A 14,714-nucleotide genomic window follows, 5' to 3' on the forward strand; every position below is an offset into this window, starting at 1 on the left:
TGCTACAAGCAGCAAAACCATTCAGTTCTTAGTCATTGGTATGTTGAATTTATATGTTGACTGCTAGCTCTCAGTTTCAATGAACAAAGAATACATTGTATTATACTTACACAAGGGTTGCATCCAAACAAAATTAAATTCTGGGCTCTTCACGTGCCTCAATCCGTAGACACAAACTACTGGAAAAGCTGGAAGGACTCAACACTATTGAGTCTGTTCCCAGGGCAGAACTGCTTAAAATGTTCCTGCCAAAGACAGTGGCTTTGCAGCAGGTAGGTAACCACAAACAAGAGTAGATCATTTACAAATGCAATTATTGTCACTTCTAACATCAGCCATTTGACTTGTGTCAGTCTTAACAGTGAATTTCTTGAAGTTGTTCAAAGGGGAAGACTTAGAGTACCACCATTCCTCACTGTGAGGTTCTTGGATAGCAAATGCTGGCAGGCACACCAAGCCAGGTTCAGCACAGGAACACAAATCAGTAAGAGGTGGGGCAGGCAGTTCTGGTACCAACCAAGACCTGCAACACCTGTGTTTCTGAATCTATACACTCGGGCAGGAAGGATTTGCCTTGAAACCTTTCCCAAAAGGACTGAAAATCAACAGTTAAGTAGGACAGCCCTAGAATGGGAGACAGCTTTTACAGTGATTCAGCTTTCATCCTTCCTCAAAGGTACATGGACACTCTTTGTTCATGCTTGGGGTGTATCAGTCTGCTGAGAGACTCAGCCCTCCGTCTGTCATTATTTTGACTATAGAGAGTAAAAATTGAAATAGATTATAATAGACAGGGCAAGATAGTGCTCCTTCACCAATTATTCAGTATTTCTACCCAGATGCCAATGAAAACTTGGCTACTGGCTGATTGGTGAATAACCAATCTCTCATAAATACATATCCAAGATTGAGAAATTCCACTAATAATTCAAAAAGAGTACATTAAGTCCAAGCAGCTGAGGAATTAAACTTCTCTATAAATTCTACTTTCAATATGGTAAGTTATTAATTTATTTTTAACTAAGAACAATCACATTCTAATTGCTCTGACTGGTCAGCGAGTTAAAAAATATAAACTCACATCATAGAAACAATAAAACATTGAAGGAATGACATTTTTAGTTGTTCCTTTTAAGATGTATAACTTCATACTTTGTATATCAAAACTGTGGTAATTTTTAATGAGACAGATTTCTGACAATTGTTTGCTTGTTGATGTGACTTTAGCTCATGCCTTTTCCAGTCTGAACTTCAGCTCTCTCCAACTCCTACCAGCTTTCAGGCAACCACATAATTGTTGCCACAGATAAGGTTTAACCAAATTAACCAATAAATTTTATCACTTTCTCTTAGCTCTAGAGAGCCAAGTGAATTCACAATCACCAAAATACAAAGGAAATTTCTTAATGGATAAGCTGAATGGAAATAGGTCTTTCAAGGTTGTAGGAGCCTTTCAGTGTTCAGTTGTATAACAGCAATGCATAGCAACTTGCACAGAATGCAGCTTAAAACTTTGTATTTATTTCTGAAGTGATCACAGCTATTTTTCGTTAGAAGGTGATTAGTACCTTTTTTCTAAGGAACAGTTCTGCCATTTGAAATTGCAAGCTGCTTGTATTTTTGAAGTAATTTTGAAGGATGCTTTCCTTTGTTCATTATCCACCAAACCTTGTCTAAAATTCCCCACAATAAAAGTATCCTATACCTAAATTTTTTTTTTTTAAATAATTAAAAAAGCATCTTTGTCTTTCAGCCTTTCTGTGGACAGGATGATATGCCCATTGTCCTCCTCAGCTTGTCATTATTTACACTTGTAAATAAAAAAAAAATCCCTATTGTGTGGTAGTACTGTTGTGATAAGGTTTCTGTGGGGCCACCCATGCCTGCGCCCTGCGTAAGCAGTGCTCGGATCAAAGCATGCCTTAACATTAGAACCATCTGTCTCAAAGCCAGCAAAGTTTAAAGATGTTTCATTCCCATTGTAGAATTCTGTTTAAGAATACAAACATCATATAAAACATGAGCTACCTGTCAGAATGAAAGAAAAAAGTTATTGGATTTACTAGCAAATGGGCTCTTGATGTAAAGATGTTCACCCTCACTTCCAACTCACTCTAGGTCTCATTACAAGTTTAAATTTTTCAGACCAAATAGCAATTTTTCATTATAAATTTCTTTAGCTTCTAGAAATGTGCATTATATAGGTCCATACATGAGTAGATAGGTGCAAAACAAGTATTCTAACTAGTTTCATTAAACAAACAAGTTTCATTAAATGTGTTGATAAAAATAACTTGTGCTCTAAATTGCAGTATTTGAAATAAATTTGAAGCAACTTAGATATTGATTGGAAAGCAGGCACACGTGTACCAGCAATCAAGGACTGGAAACAAACAGCTGTCAAACACCAAAACATTGCTTATGGTATTTAAAACTGAGTTGGTCTAGTAATGATAATTTCTGGTTACTCTATATCTGACGGAAGTGCAACAGAATACATTCTTATGCCCTCGACTTTGGAGCTGGATTAGTTTTGTACAGTTTTGAGGTTTAGAAAGAAAAAAAGCTTTAACTGCATACCAATTCAAGCTTCCTAAATGCATACCCTATGTACTTTCCACTTTGATGTTGGAGAAAGACCCAAGTACGCAGCAGGCCAGAAGGGAGCTGCTGTTCCTTCCAGCTGTGGAGGCTGCAGCAGAGGAAGATGTACTAAAGCAACTGTAAGCTGCAGGGGAGTCTTAAAATCAACCTTTTAACAGAAATTAACATCCTGCAACCTAAAGTCCTAGCAAAGAATTGGGAAGAGAGGTAAGGGAGAGGGAAGCAGACTGCTCCCCAACTTGCCCCCAGTTTGGATCCAGGAGCATCGCTTAGGCAAACAGCACGTTGCTACAACTTGAGACAGATGGAAACATGCTTACTTGTCAAAGCTGTTATCGCCCCAGAAGAAAGAAATTATGATGTCTTGAACATGATGTGGGTAACATACAAGGAAAGGTTCAGAAATAGAACAAAACTAATAATATAAAACTAGGTTTGGAATAGGAAATTAAAGCTGTCTTCTGCACAGAAATTGAGGTGGTTTTTATTATAAGATAAAAAAAAAAAAAAGGATCTTTCTTTAGTCACAATAGTATTACAATAGGCATGGATTGTCCTGATGAAGAGTTAACCTATTACCCATAAATCACTGACGTTTGTTATACAGTACTATGAACAGGATAATTTCTGTGATTGAAGGGTTTACAACTTCTGGCCTATGTAAGATATTAAATAATATGGGATGCCAAGCTTTTCAAGAGTCTTTGAATTCCAAATACAGCACAATCAACTAATGGTTTTTATTTTTTTTTTCATTTTAGAGACTAATAACAATCTGAGTCTAGATTTGAAAAAATGCAGAATTTTCTTCATAAGCCAGTGGTTCCTTCAAGGTCAATTTAATAATGAACTAAGTCTTTTATTTTAAAAGTACTTTTCACAATAAAGCTCAAGAAGAAAACCAACTTTCAATTTCAACAACAGCATGTGTTTCTAAAACTTCTAATTTCTTCCCATTGAAATGAGCTCACTCTAGTAATGTACTTTTGTTCTTTTTCTACTGAAGTCACATCAGAAAACCAATACTAATTACATCTTCTCCATTAAGGCCATTCTCATCTTCAGCCTTCATCCATTACAGTGATATACAAATAGAAAGACATTTTGCTCTATAGGTGCTAAGATGAAAACAAAACAACTTTATTTCAAAAATTTCATTTTACTTTTACCAAATCCTTTAAGTCTCCACCTTCCATTAGGAGAAAAAAAATACTGCAATTAACATAAAATTGTTGTGATTATTCCATTCTAAGATTTATTCTTGCATAGAAAGCCAAACAGCCAGAGAGACATCTGTTTCAGACAAGTTATGTCATCAGCAGTGCCCATTATTTCACAGAAACCACATTCAAGTCCAACTGGAAAAGGCAATTTCAAAATGCTTTTGTATGAATTAAAATAATTTGTAGAACCTTTTAAGTTTTGTGTCCTGAGTCTTTAGAAACTGTGATGTTTTTATTAAGTTTGGTAGTCTCATCCATCAGTTCCTTCAGCTGTCCGATCTGTTCATCACGGAAGTCATTAAGTTTTTCTTCAGTGAGCTGAATTCCATACATAGTCTTTTCTCTCAAGTTTTCTTTGCCCTCGTTAATTTGTTGCTGTATCAGTGCTGCATAGTTCTAATGAGGAAGAAATATAAAGGTCATGACTAATGCAGGATTCAGGTCAACTTTTTTTAATACCATTTTAGTGTAATGACATGCTCTTACTCAACCTTCTACAACAGTCTATCAATAACAAAGAACAAAAAAAATCCACTTTTTGTAAGACAAGTTATTAAGACATTTCTAGTATGTAAGTCAATTTTAAGTAGCTAGTTTAAAATGTGTATCACATATAGAATCACAGATTCAGAGACTGGTTTGGCTTGGAAGGGACATTAAAGATCATTCAGTTCCAACCCCCCTCCCTGCCATGGGCAGGGATGTGTTCACCACCAGACCAGACTGCTCAAGGCCTCATCCAGCCTGGCCTTGAACACTTCTAGGGAGGGGTCATCACAACTTCCCTGGGCAACCTGTTCCAGACAGGTACTGGAAGGCTGCTATAAAGTCTCCCTGGAGCCTTCTCTTCTCCAGGCTGAACAACTCCAGCTCTCTCAGACTGGGAGGTTACCAGTAACTTCCCTCATAGCAGAAGTGCTCCAGCTCTCTGATCATCTTTGTGGCCCTGCTCTAGACCTGTTCCAACCGTACCATATCCTTCTTATGTTGGGAGGTTCCAGAACTGGACACAGTACTCCAGGTGGGGTCTCACGAGAGCAGAACAGAGGGGACAAATGCCCTCCCTCGCCCTGCTGCCCACACTTCATTTGATGCACCCCAGGATACAGTTGGCCTTCTGGGCTGCAAATGCACACTGCTGGCTCATGTCGAGCCTCTCATCAACCAGTAATATACACAGATTAATTTAATTCCATCATATCATGTACTACTACTGAAAATAAAACAAACTGCAATTATAGATCAAATATATTTATGTAGTTATAACTGTTAAAATACGTTTACTATCTAAGAGCATATTAATAGGCTACACTTGTTTAACTGGTACATCTGGAAAGGTATTATTCATGAAGAAATGTATTAGAAAAAGCAATCTATAATTAGACAACATCCTACAGCCTCTCTGCCTAACCACTCTCAGCATTTCTGGGAATTAATAATATAATTTGCACTGGACTGCTCCAAAAGAAGTAGGAATTCAGCAACTGTGAGACTTCTATCACTCTGCCAATTTTGGAAGAAATTAGTTAGCAAAATAAAAAGTTGGGGGAGAGCAAGAAGGGGCTTCAAGGACAGACACTACCATACTGCATGCTCATTCCCTGAAGGAAAAAAAAAAAAGGATAACCTCCTTTCTGTACTGTCCCAAACACAAGTTTATTCAGACTCAACTTTCAATCCTGTTGTAGCAGAAAGCATTTGGACCATGTTTATTTAAATAACAGCATTTACATCAGTGGATGGGCAAAACCGATGGTACATATTACATCAATACTAGGTTGAGGGCCGTTACAAAGCAAAACTTTCTCAAGGGCAGAAAGTGGCCGATGGGTCACACCAGGATTGTGGACACAGTTGGAAAACTACTTTCTCACTACTTTGGAGCAATCTTTGACCATTATGACTTTTCTGAATTACAAGATTCAAGGGTTTAGTAAGGACAGCAGTTCTGTAAATTTAATTTGGCTAGTGGTTCTGCCAGTGACACCACTGCGTTCAAAGCTCGTCAGCACGCACACTGTGCACTCCCTGGCTCCCTCTGCCCAGCTCCAGCACCGCGGCAGCAGCTCTCGAAAAAGCTGTAGCGAGTGAATTTGTCAAAAGCCTCACGGCATGCATAATTCTGGAAGTCAGTGAACCTGCTCAGATGTTTAAAAGTTAAGCGCTCATTTTAACACTGGGTTAGAGGGAACCTAAACTTTCGTGTTTTCTTAAGAACAAGACAAAACAAACTCCACTACTAAGAAATTAATTTGAAAAGTTATTTTTATTGGAGAAAATATAGGCTTCTCTCCTACTACAGTAAAGTATCTTTTAAAACACTCTTGAAGTTTCAAGCACAACTCTGAATATAGTGTAAGAAACGGAACTAAAAAAAAACCAAACAACTATATTCTAAATAAATAATAACTGTGTTACATGGTAAGATTTTTTTTAAAAAAGTAAAGGATCAAATACCAAGAGTATTCCAAAGCATAGGATTACAGCAACAATACAGAAGGATTATTTTAATTTCCAATTTTCAGCTAAAATGAGCCTCATTATTGCATACTGAATTGTTAAGCCAAGCATTAGAAAACATACTAAAACCATTACTTCAGCTGTATGTCTAATATCCAGAGAAGTGGGTGAGAAGGATGGATGTTATTCATGAGCATGTGATAAATTTCAAAACAACAGCATTTACTAGCATAAATATCCTACATTGTTTACCGACTATGTCAAGCTTTACTAAACTCAGCAGAATCTTACCAGTTCTGCTGCAAACCTTGATTCGCAGATTCTTAAAGAGATAGATAAAAGAAACCAGGGCAAACAAAAGCAAATTTTTAATACAGACTCTGAACTAAACTGATTCCTTATTTCTAATTGAGACATCTGTCATGGTACAATGTTGTGTTAAAGTTACCTATTAAAAAAATCACAAGAGTTTCATAACACTGACCCATATCACCTCTCTCAGTTTTACATTTAATGGGCATTCAAAGAACAGTGACGCTACAGCTAATTCCTACAGTTATCCTATACATTAGAGGTACTACCTTACGGTAGAGTTGGTCTAAGGTTTAGAAGAAGATCTAGTTCTGGTTACTGAACTATCAAACAGTAACAACAGGGTAAAGAAACGATGATGAGTTAAAAGGTCTTCAAATTTGAGACTTAGAGAATTTTTTATCAAGGCAGGTGGACAAATGTGATCTCTGAAGCTGTCTGCAGATCAGCAACACACTGACAAGTTACACATCAACTATTCTACTTCATTCTACCAGTCAGTATTGAATCCAGACTCCAAAACCAGAAATCTTCATTGCACCAAACAAGAACATTCACAGTATGTAATTCAGAAACAAGACTGAAAGCAAGCAATGTGAAACTCTCCACGTCTTATCAAGAGTCCTGATGAAATGTACAAACCCTTCGAACGCCTGCATACCATGTCCCACTAGTGCAGATTCCACAGGGGGGGAAAATGTCCTCCCCACCGCTAATGATCAGGGAGCAGCCTGGGGCTCCTGCTACAGGCGTGGGCTGGGGTACCTAGAAATAACATAAGTCCACCTAAAGACTAGTTACAGCTTCATAATTTTTTTTGACAAGAAGATATTCTTTTCTAAAAATATCAAATTAAAAAAAAAAGTAGAAAGTCTGCAATATATATGGGGGTTTTTTTAATCTAGCATCGAATCATCACATTTCACAAAACATCAGCATTAAAGAATCCAGATCTCAGAAGTTGTGGTCCTCGATGAAGATGCAACACCCACTCTCACAGATGCCCTGCATCCAGACACACAACAATGGATGGCATTTCCCTGTTCTTCGATGCCAGGTATTCTGCTTCACAGCACTCTAACACGCTCCCATCTGGGCATGTCCCTGCTGGCTCTTTTTCCCCTCTCATTTCTAGCCGAATCAATGTTTTGTATATGCCAGAAAGCCTCAATAGTTGCAATGTCACATTGATTTGTAATGTGAACAAAAATTCAGAACTGGCCCTTGAGAACACGCTGGGTTTTGGTTGGTTCATGACAGAAAATGGAACTTTCTCATCTCATTTTACCAAAAGGTAGTGATGCACTAAAGAAAACATGTTTCAGCCTTTACAAAAGCACTGGAAGAAGATCAACTATATGGCATATCTAATTTTCTCTGTCTGTGATGCCAGATGAGGAATAAACAAAGCTTGGGATATTTGTATTAGTTAACACATTACAGTTCCCTCAGAAATTCATACTGTTACTATGTGATCCGTAATTTGTGAAAAGGTACTACATAATTTGGTGGTATATAGTCCTGTAATCTAAAATTCAGCTTCTATAAAGAAAATGCGCCATTTTGCTAACTGCACATGAACTTTATTATGTTGAATTCCAGAGTTCACCAATAGGTTTAAAAGAGGAATGAAAAAAATAACTAACATTTGTTCTTTCAACAACATACCTTTCACCACAAAATATAGTGATCACACTCCCTCTCAGGCAATAAGTAGGAGCAGCACGTTTGTGTGAGCTCTTCTTTTCATTAGAATTTAATAGACACAAGTTAACCACGGCCTAGTGCCACCTTCCCTACCAGCAGAACTGCTCAGCTTTCCCAAACAAAGAAAATTACTTTACTTCTGCCTTTCATTTTATTTTACATATAACTGTATCTTCCAAATGCATCAAAACTCCTTTGTCAATCATGACACAACTCCCTGGCAGATTTTTCAAGGGCATCTTACTCTAATTACGGTTCACATTCTGCTTGTGAAACCAGAGACAGGAGACATAAACAGAAGCCAACTAAACTTGCACTCTCACAGAATCAGGCTCAGTGTACAGGGGATGGCAGGGGCACACAGCTGTTCTCCTCCCTCGCACGGATGGTCAAGTGTGGCAGGCTTGAGCAATAACCTCTGCACTTCAGCGGCTTTTCAGGTTGGGTGGTTGTTTCTCTGTGAGTTGCTCTTACTGCAACAATCCCCTGCCTACACCAGCTGTACATTCTGGGCACCAACATGAAAAAAAACAAACAAAAGCCAAACCACCGGCTGAATGGCAAAAGCCTTTGCCCCTTGTCTGTGACTGCCACCAGAAATAGAGAGGATTAAAATCAAGCCCAAGTGAAGATAACGTCTCCTGGCCATTTACCATTAAAAGATGGCTGATTTATCCAGTATCAATCCCAGCATGTTGGCCAGCTGTAACACAGACACCCTCAGAATCCCACCCTGCCCAGTATGGTTTAAAGAAGGGTAACAGTCTGAGGTGCAGACTGGCCAAATCCCTGCATTGCCAACAGCACGTGCAACCACAAAGACTCCTCCATATAGCCAATGTAGAGGCAGATGCCGCACCTGAATGTTCTGATGCACTCCTTAGAGATGCTGGTTCTGCCCACAGACCATGCTGCATGCAAGCTGAATCCAGCCATTAGGCTCTCTTGAAGTCCTATTATACTATTATTGAACCTCCAAGTGATTTCTACAAAAACACAGAAGGTATTTACTGAAATCAATAACCATAGGGTTTTTATTTAAATTCTCTAACTGAAGAGAACGCACAGTTTTCCTCTGCTCTGTGATTCATAAGCATTCACAGAATGCACAAATCATCAACAGGGGAAAGGGATGTGTGACATTTGAGGTTTTAAAACACCACATATTACTGAGAGGGTGTCAGCCTTGTTGTTTTCAAAGTTACGAAAGGACTAAATACAAAATTGAAGCAAAAACCACACAACCAAAAACCCACTCCCTGACTGCCAGATGTACAGGCTCCTACCTGGTCTAGTGCATGATAACAGACACTTATCTCATATGAGAATAAAACATGCTGATAGACATTTATGATTTAATCTTAAGACTAAGTGGGTTAAGAGTCCATTTGCCCATTTTCACTGCAAAATGGTAACCATAATTTCTATTTTCTGTTTTCTTTGGTGTCCTCAACATATACAATGCTACATTTTGAGCAATCATTCAAAAACTCTCTGTAAGATTCATTTAGATACAAAAAGTCAGGACCGATATGTCTGTTTACAGAAACTACCTGTACAAAAATACTTTCTTGACAAATTTTCTCTTAAGAAGAGGTCTAAAATTTTAGTTTCCCTTAAGCAGTTAAACTATAAAGCTGATGTATTCATCCATTTCAAAAAGATTATCTCCACCTGCAATGAAGTTAATGATAACAAAGCAAAACAGCAACATTACTGGGGTCAAAACAGAAACCACTACTCTGAAACACGTTAAACAAACAGGGTATAGTCAGGCACTGAAAAATGCTATGAAATTATTTTAAATTGATTTTTCTCGGGCCGACATCAAAAGAACACGCATGGTCTGACAGACCACCCTCATTGCTCCTTGGAAGCTAACTTAAAATTGCAGCATTTCAAATTCTTCTGCTACTACTAGAAGGAAAATCAAACACACGCTGCTAGGACAGTAGCATGAAGAAACGACTGTGAACTAACAGCAAAGCAAGGAACAATCCGTTCTTATTATTGTGCAGGGGTATGTTCAATGAGTTATTTTATGCACATTCACACAGGATTCTGCAACTGATTTATTGTATTTTCTACTTCAAAACGGTTTTTTTTTTTACTAAACTGAGCATCACCAAAATATGAAATCTTTATAGAAGTGATTTTTAAATGGGAAATACACCTCAAGAAATTCAAGAGCATCTTCACGTATTTCACCTGAAGCTGTAAGTATACTTAGAAATATAATAACAAACCCAGGAAAACTCTACCGCACTTATGCTCAGCTTAATATACAATTTCAGGGGATATTTTTGTACACTCATGTATGTTAAGCCATAGCAACTTAAACTTCACCCTGTAAGACCACTTAAAATAGCCCATAAATATTTTTTTAATTGTATGAAATACAATTACTCCCAACTATATTGCCTAATCTGAATAAACAGCTATGTGAAGCCACACATCCTCTACACGAACAATGTATTATCAGACATTGCATTACCTTTGTTTTCGTAAAGGACACACCACGATCTCTTTAAAAAATGTCAATATACTACAAAGGGCGGTGAGTAAGCCTTCCTCCTGCTTTTGAAAATATCCGTCAAATGGTATTTGAAAGATACCAGGTAATGACATACAGCTGGCATTATTGGAGTTTCTTATGTGCAAAATTAAAACAGTAATTGATGGGAAAAGTGCAACAGAAGGAAGATGGAAAAATCACTCTGAGGCACCCAGCACTGCAGAAGACCTCTGGGGAATAAAGATGTGCAGCTCCTACTACAAATCCTGATAGAAGATGAAAAAAACAACTTCTCTTCTGGCATTTAAATCACCTGAGCATGCATTACACGTGTAACAGCAAAGCAGAGGCAACTCTTAGCAAGAGGAACTTGCATGAACTTGCATTCAGCACTGGCTTAACAGTGCTCCTGCTGAAAGTCTGAAGGATCTAGGGTGAGGGGTTACTGTGGAGTGGTTTTGCTAAACAAAAATAGTTATTGACTGCAGTGTGTGAGCACTAAAGAGAATTATTATTCTCTTTCTGAAAATACTACAAGATTTACATGTAACCTTGGAAAACACCAACATCCAAAAGGTATAAGGCCAAATGTTTCATTCCACAGACATCCCAGCCCTGGCACAGCAGGGGCTCTAAGGCTTGCGCTCTAAGGCAACAGTAAGGCTTCTAACTCTGCACTGTCCTCCAGTTAAATAAAGCATTACAAACAAATTGATCACCGTAAATATATGGATACACTACAATTTAACAGGCATATACAAGAAAAAATAGCAACAAACTCATTTATGACAGAAACCAATGTTTTCCCTCCTGTAGCATCTCCTTCATTACCAACACAACAGCACAGAATCCATCAATAAAATGTTTAATAGCTACTAAGAGAGTCACTGTTTGCAAAGTAACACTAAGTTTTCTGGTTTCAAAACCAGGAAAATGTTTCCAGCAGGGACATGTTATAGAAAGCCATAGGACAGCCCTTCTACAGGGTGGTCTGGGCTAGGGTAGCCATAGCTGCAGAGTCAGAGACCAGAGACAGTGCTGCAGTCAGCAAAGATTGCAACAATAGAGGTAAGCAAGCAAATGCCTTGGAAGTCCTGTGTTCACCACTGCTTTCTTTGAGGTACCAGTGAAATAATATTCTAATCCCCTTTACATTTACATGCAAATCTCTGTTGCTCAAACTAAACACACAGCTCTCTGACTTGAGTGAAGCGCTAGGGCTGCTAACAGACAGGATACCTGTGACAGTGCTACAGGCTACAGATTTAATTAGCTGTTCTGTTGAAACATTTATCTGTATTCCATGAAAACAGTTTTGTTATAAATGCTGCTGTTCTGAGATCTGCTTACCACCTTCTGACAGCTCTTAGACATAAAGAATAAGATGCTTTAAACAAGCTAAAAAATCTGCCACTTCCATTAAATTTCAAATTTCAGCCATTCTTGATATTTTCCATTAACAATAGAAGGGTGCAGTTAAGCAGATGTTAGGATGTAACACATTAAGTAAGTACATTTTATTCAGAGGTTTGTTATGTATAAAAACATGACCACTTAAAAAATGGACTGAGTAGTTTATATGACCAGTCATAAGAACACTATACTGAAACTTTAAGCACATATAAGTAAGAATCAAAAAGGGTCTCAGGAGTACTTTATTTTTATTAAAGCTGAAACACTATTCACTCTATCTAAAAAGAAAAAGCACTGAGAAATTAAAAGAAAGCACATTTTCATACAAATTTTTAAAAACTTCAGATTATGCGAAAGCACAAAAATAATTTTTTCAAAGCATTTTCTTCTAATCCATTAACAGTGCAAACTGCATTCCCTCCAGAATGAGACCCCTCATCTTTCCCTGTGCATCACCACCTCCTGAGCAGGACAGATAAGGAACGCCCAAAGGGGAAAAAAATCCCAGAGCAGGCTAAACCTGAATAGGTAACTCACAGTCCCTGTCTCTGCCCCTGTGCTGAGGCAGCCACTAGAGAGGCACTCCAGAAAAGGAAGAAAAAGCAGGGACACCAAAGCAGCACACTGAATTCATTTAATCATAAATGCAAAATACAAAAGGTACAAAAATTACATGGTATTGCCAGAGGCCAAGCTGGATCCTCAAGTACCCTTCAAGACCACAAGTATGGAGAACCCATCTCACTATGGGATACATCTCCTTCTCCCAAACAATGCAGGTAAGATAAAATCCTCCCTTTTCTAACAGATATACTCAATTGTAATCAATAAGGAACTCTGAAAACAAGCTCTTTGAAGAGCAGCTTGTATAAACTGGTTTGTATTTGAGTCCTTTATTAGATGGAAAGATTTGTAGAGGCCATTTCAAGCCAAGGGGATAGTCTAGCACTCGTGATGGGATCATCTACATCTAAATGTTACATGTCTAAGAGAAGCTAGAGATGCAGGTTTCTGAAAACAGAAACATCTGTTTTCCACTTAAGGTGATGACTGGATACACTTGTCCTCCACAGATGTGTCTCTCCTCACTGCGACAGCAACTACATGTATCTCTCTCTCACTGGCTGCAGATGACTGCCTTCAATTAACTTCCTTTCTTTCTTATGGTAAAAGGAAAGTATTCATTAGTTGTTTTGTTTCACATTTTTCTACTTACAAAAGGCAACAAAAATACCATTTCTCTTTGAATGAATCTATAATCCCTCCCCTGGAGTTTGTTTTCTCTTTGCATAATCCTGCTGAAGTCAAAATCGGTAGCACCCTGAAGTGAACCACACGATGAAAAACAAATTGCGATTACTTTTCATCCTTAGAAAATTCTGAATAACATATATTTTAATTTCTGAGGATGAAAGACTATGTCACCATTTCTAATTACAACACACAGAGGTAAAATAGACTTCTCCAGGACGAAGTCCCTGGGTCATAAAAAATGGCAACAACTGTAAAACTTAAAGGTTTTCTAAAGTTGATCTGAATGGAAACTCCACAAGAACTTTAGCAATATCATTTTTCCAGGAGATGCAAGAAGGATGCCAGAATATGTGATTATAGATCAGATTTCAGGGTAGACATCACAGTAACACAACGATGTACACATTATGACTAGAAAGAACTGTTACCATATAAGTAGTTTGGGTTTTGTTTGCTTGCTTGTTTGCAGTTTGGGAGAATGAAAAATTGTTCAGCTAAAGCGGAGCCAGGGAATATAATTATGTAATGCTTAGTACTCAACATGGAGAATTATTATTTGATCAGGAAGGTATAAATGGACTACTTTTTTTGAACACAGTTTACTAATACTGTTAAACTGGAAGAAATCACATTTATTTAGAGGAATATGAAAAAAGCTCAAGAACTAACTCATCTTTCTTTATAGATTAAATAACAAGTTATTTTAATGTCCGTTTTTCATGTAAGACTTATGAGATCATAATTTGAGGTGAAAGTGGGAAGTTTGTGGCCTGACTGTAAAGGCAAACATTTATCAATGTTAATAAGACCAAAATGGAGTACAGCAGCATTAAAGTACATCAGAGTGGCTTTACTATAATTTGTGGAAAAACAAGCTGTGATTAATTATTTCTTTCTAGATGCACAATACTTACATCAGTATTGTGCATCAGGGTCATAACCTTGGTCAGCAAAAGCTTTTTGCACCATCAGGAAACAACTATAGCCTCTAGGATCCTCTCCACTTAGGTCAATAAGCTTCATCTCAGGCCTTAAACAGAAAGCTTGAGCTCATTCTAGGAAAGAAGAAAGAAAAAAAAAAACCAACAGAACATACTTGAAGGAAAAACAACATTTAGGAAAAAAAATAAAATTACTAATGAACAAAAGAGATGGTCATACAAACGGCTTCCAATGGCTTAACAAGACCCTGTGATGGCCCTCTTCCCTTGCACAGGCTGTATCAT

The 14,714-nt window shown here is 37.7% G+C and overlaps 1 protein-coding gene across 1 annotated transcript in view; it reads right to left on the reverse strand.

Annotated features, from left to right (window-relative positions):
* Positions 1–253: 253 nt before the first annotated feature.
* Positions 254–14,714, reverse strand: part of SDHAF3 (succinate dehydrogenase complex assembly factor 3) — a 37,651-nt gene continuing 23,190 nt past the window's right edge. The window contains exon 2 of the mRNA XM_054060443.1: positions 254–4,223. Within this exon, the coding sequence (XP_053916418.1) occupies positions 4,020–4,223 (204 nt within the window). The 3' untranslated portion in view covers positions 254–4,019. The remainder of the gene's footprint in view (positions 4,224–14,714) is intronic.

Source organism: Cuculus canorus, chromosome 2 (assembly GCF_017976375.1).
Source record: "Cuculus canorus isolate bCucCan1 chromosome 2, bCucCan1.pri, whole genome shotgun sequence".
Lineage (NCBI taxonomy): Eukaryota > Metazoa > Chordata > Aves > Cuculiformes > Cuculidae > Cuculus > Cuculus canorus.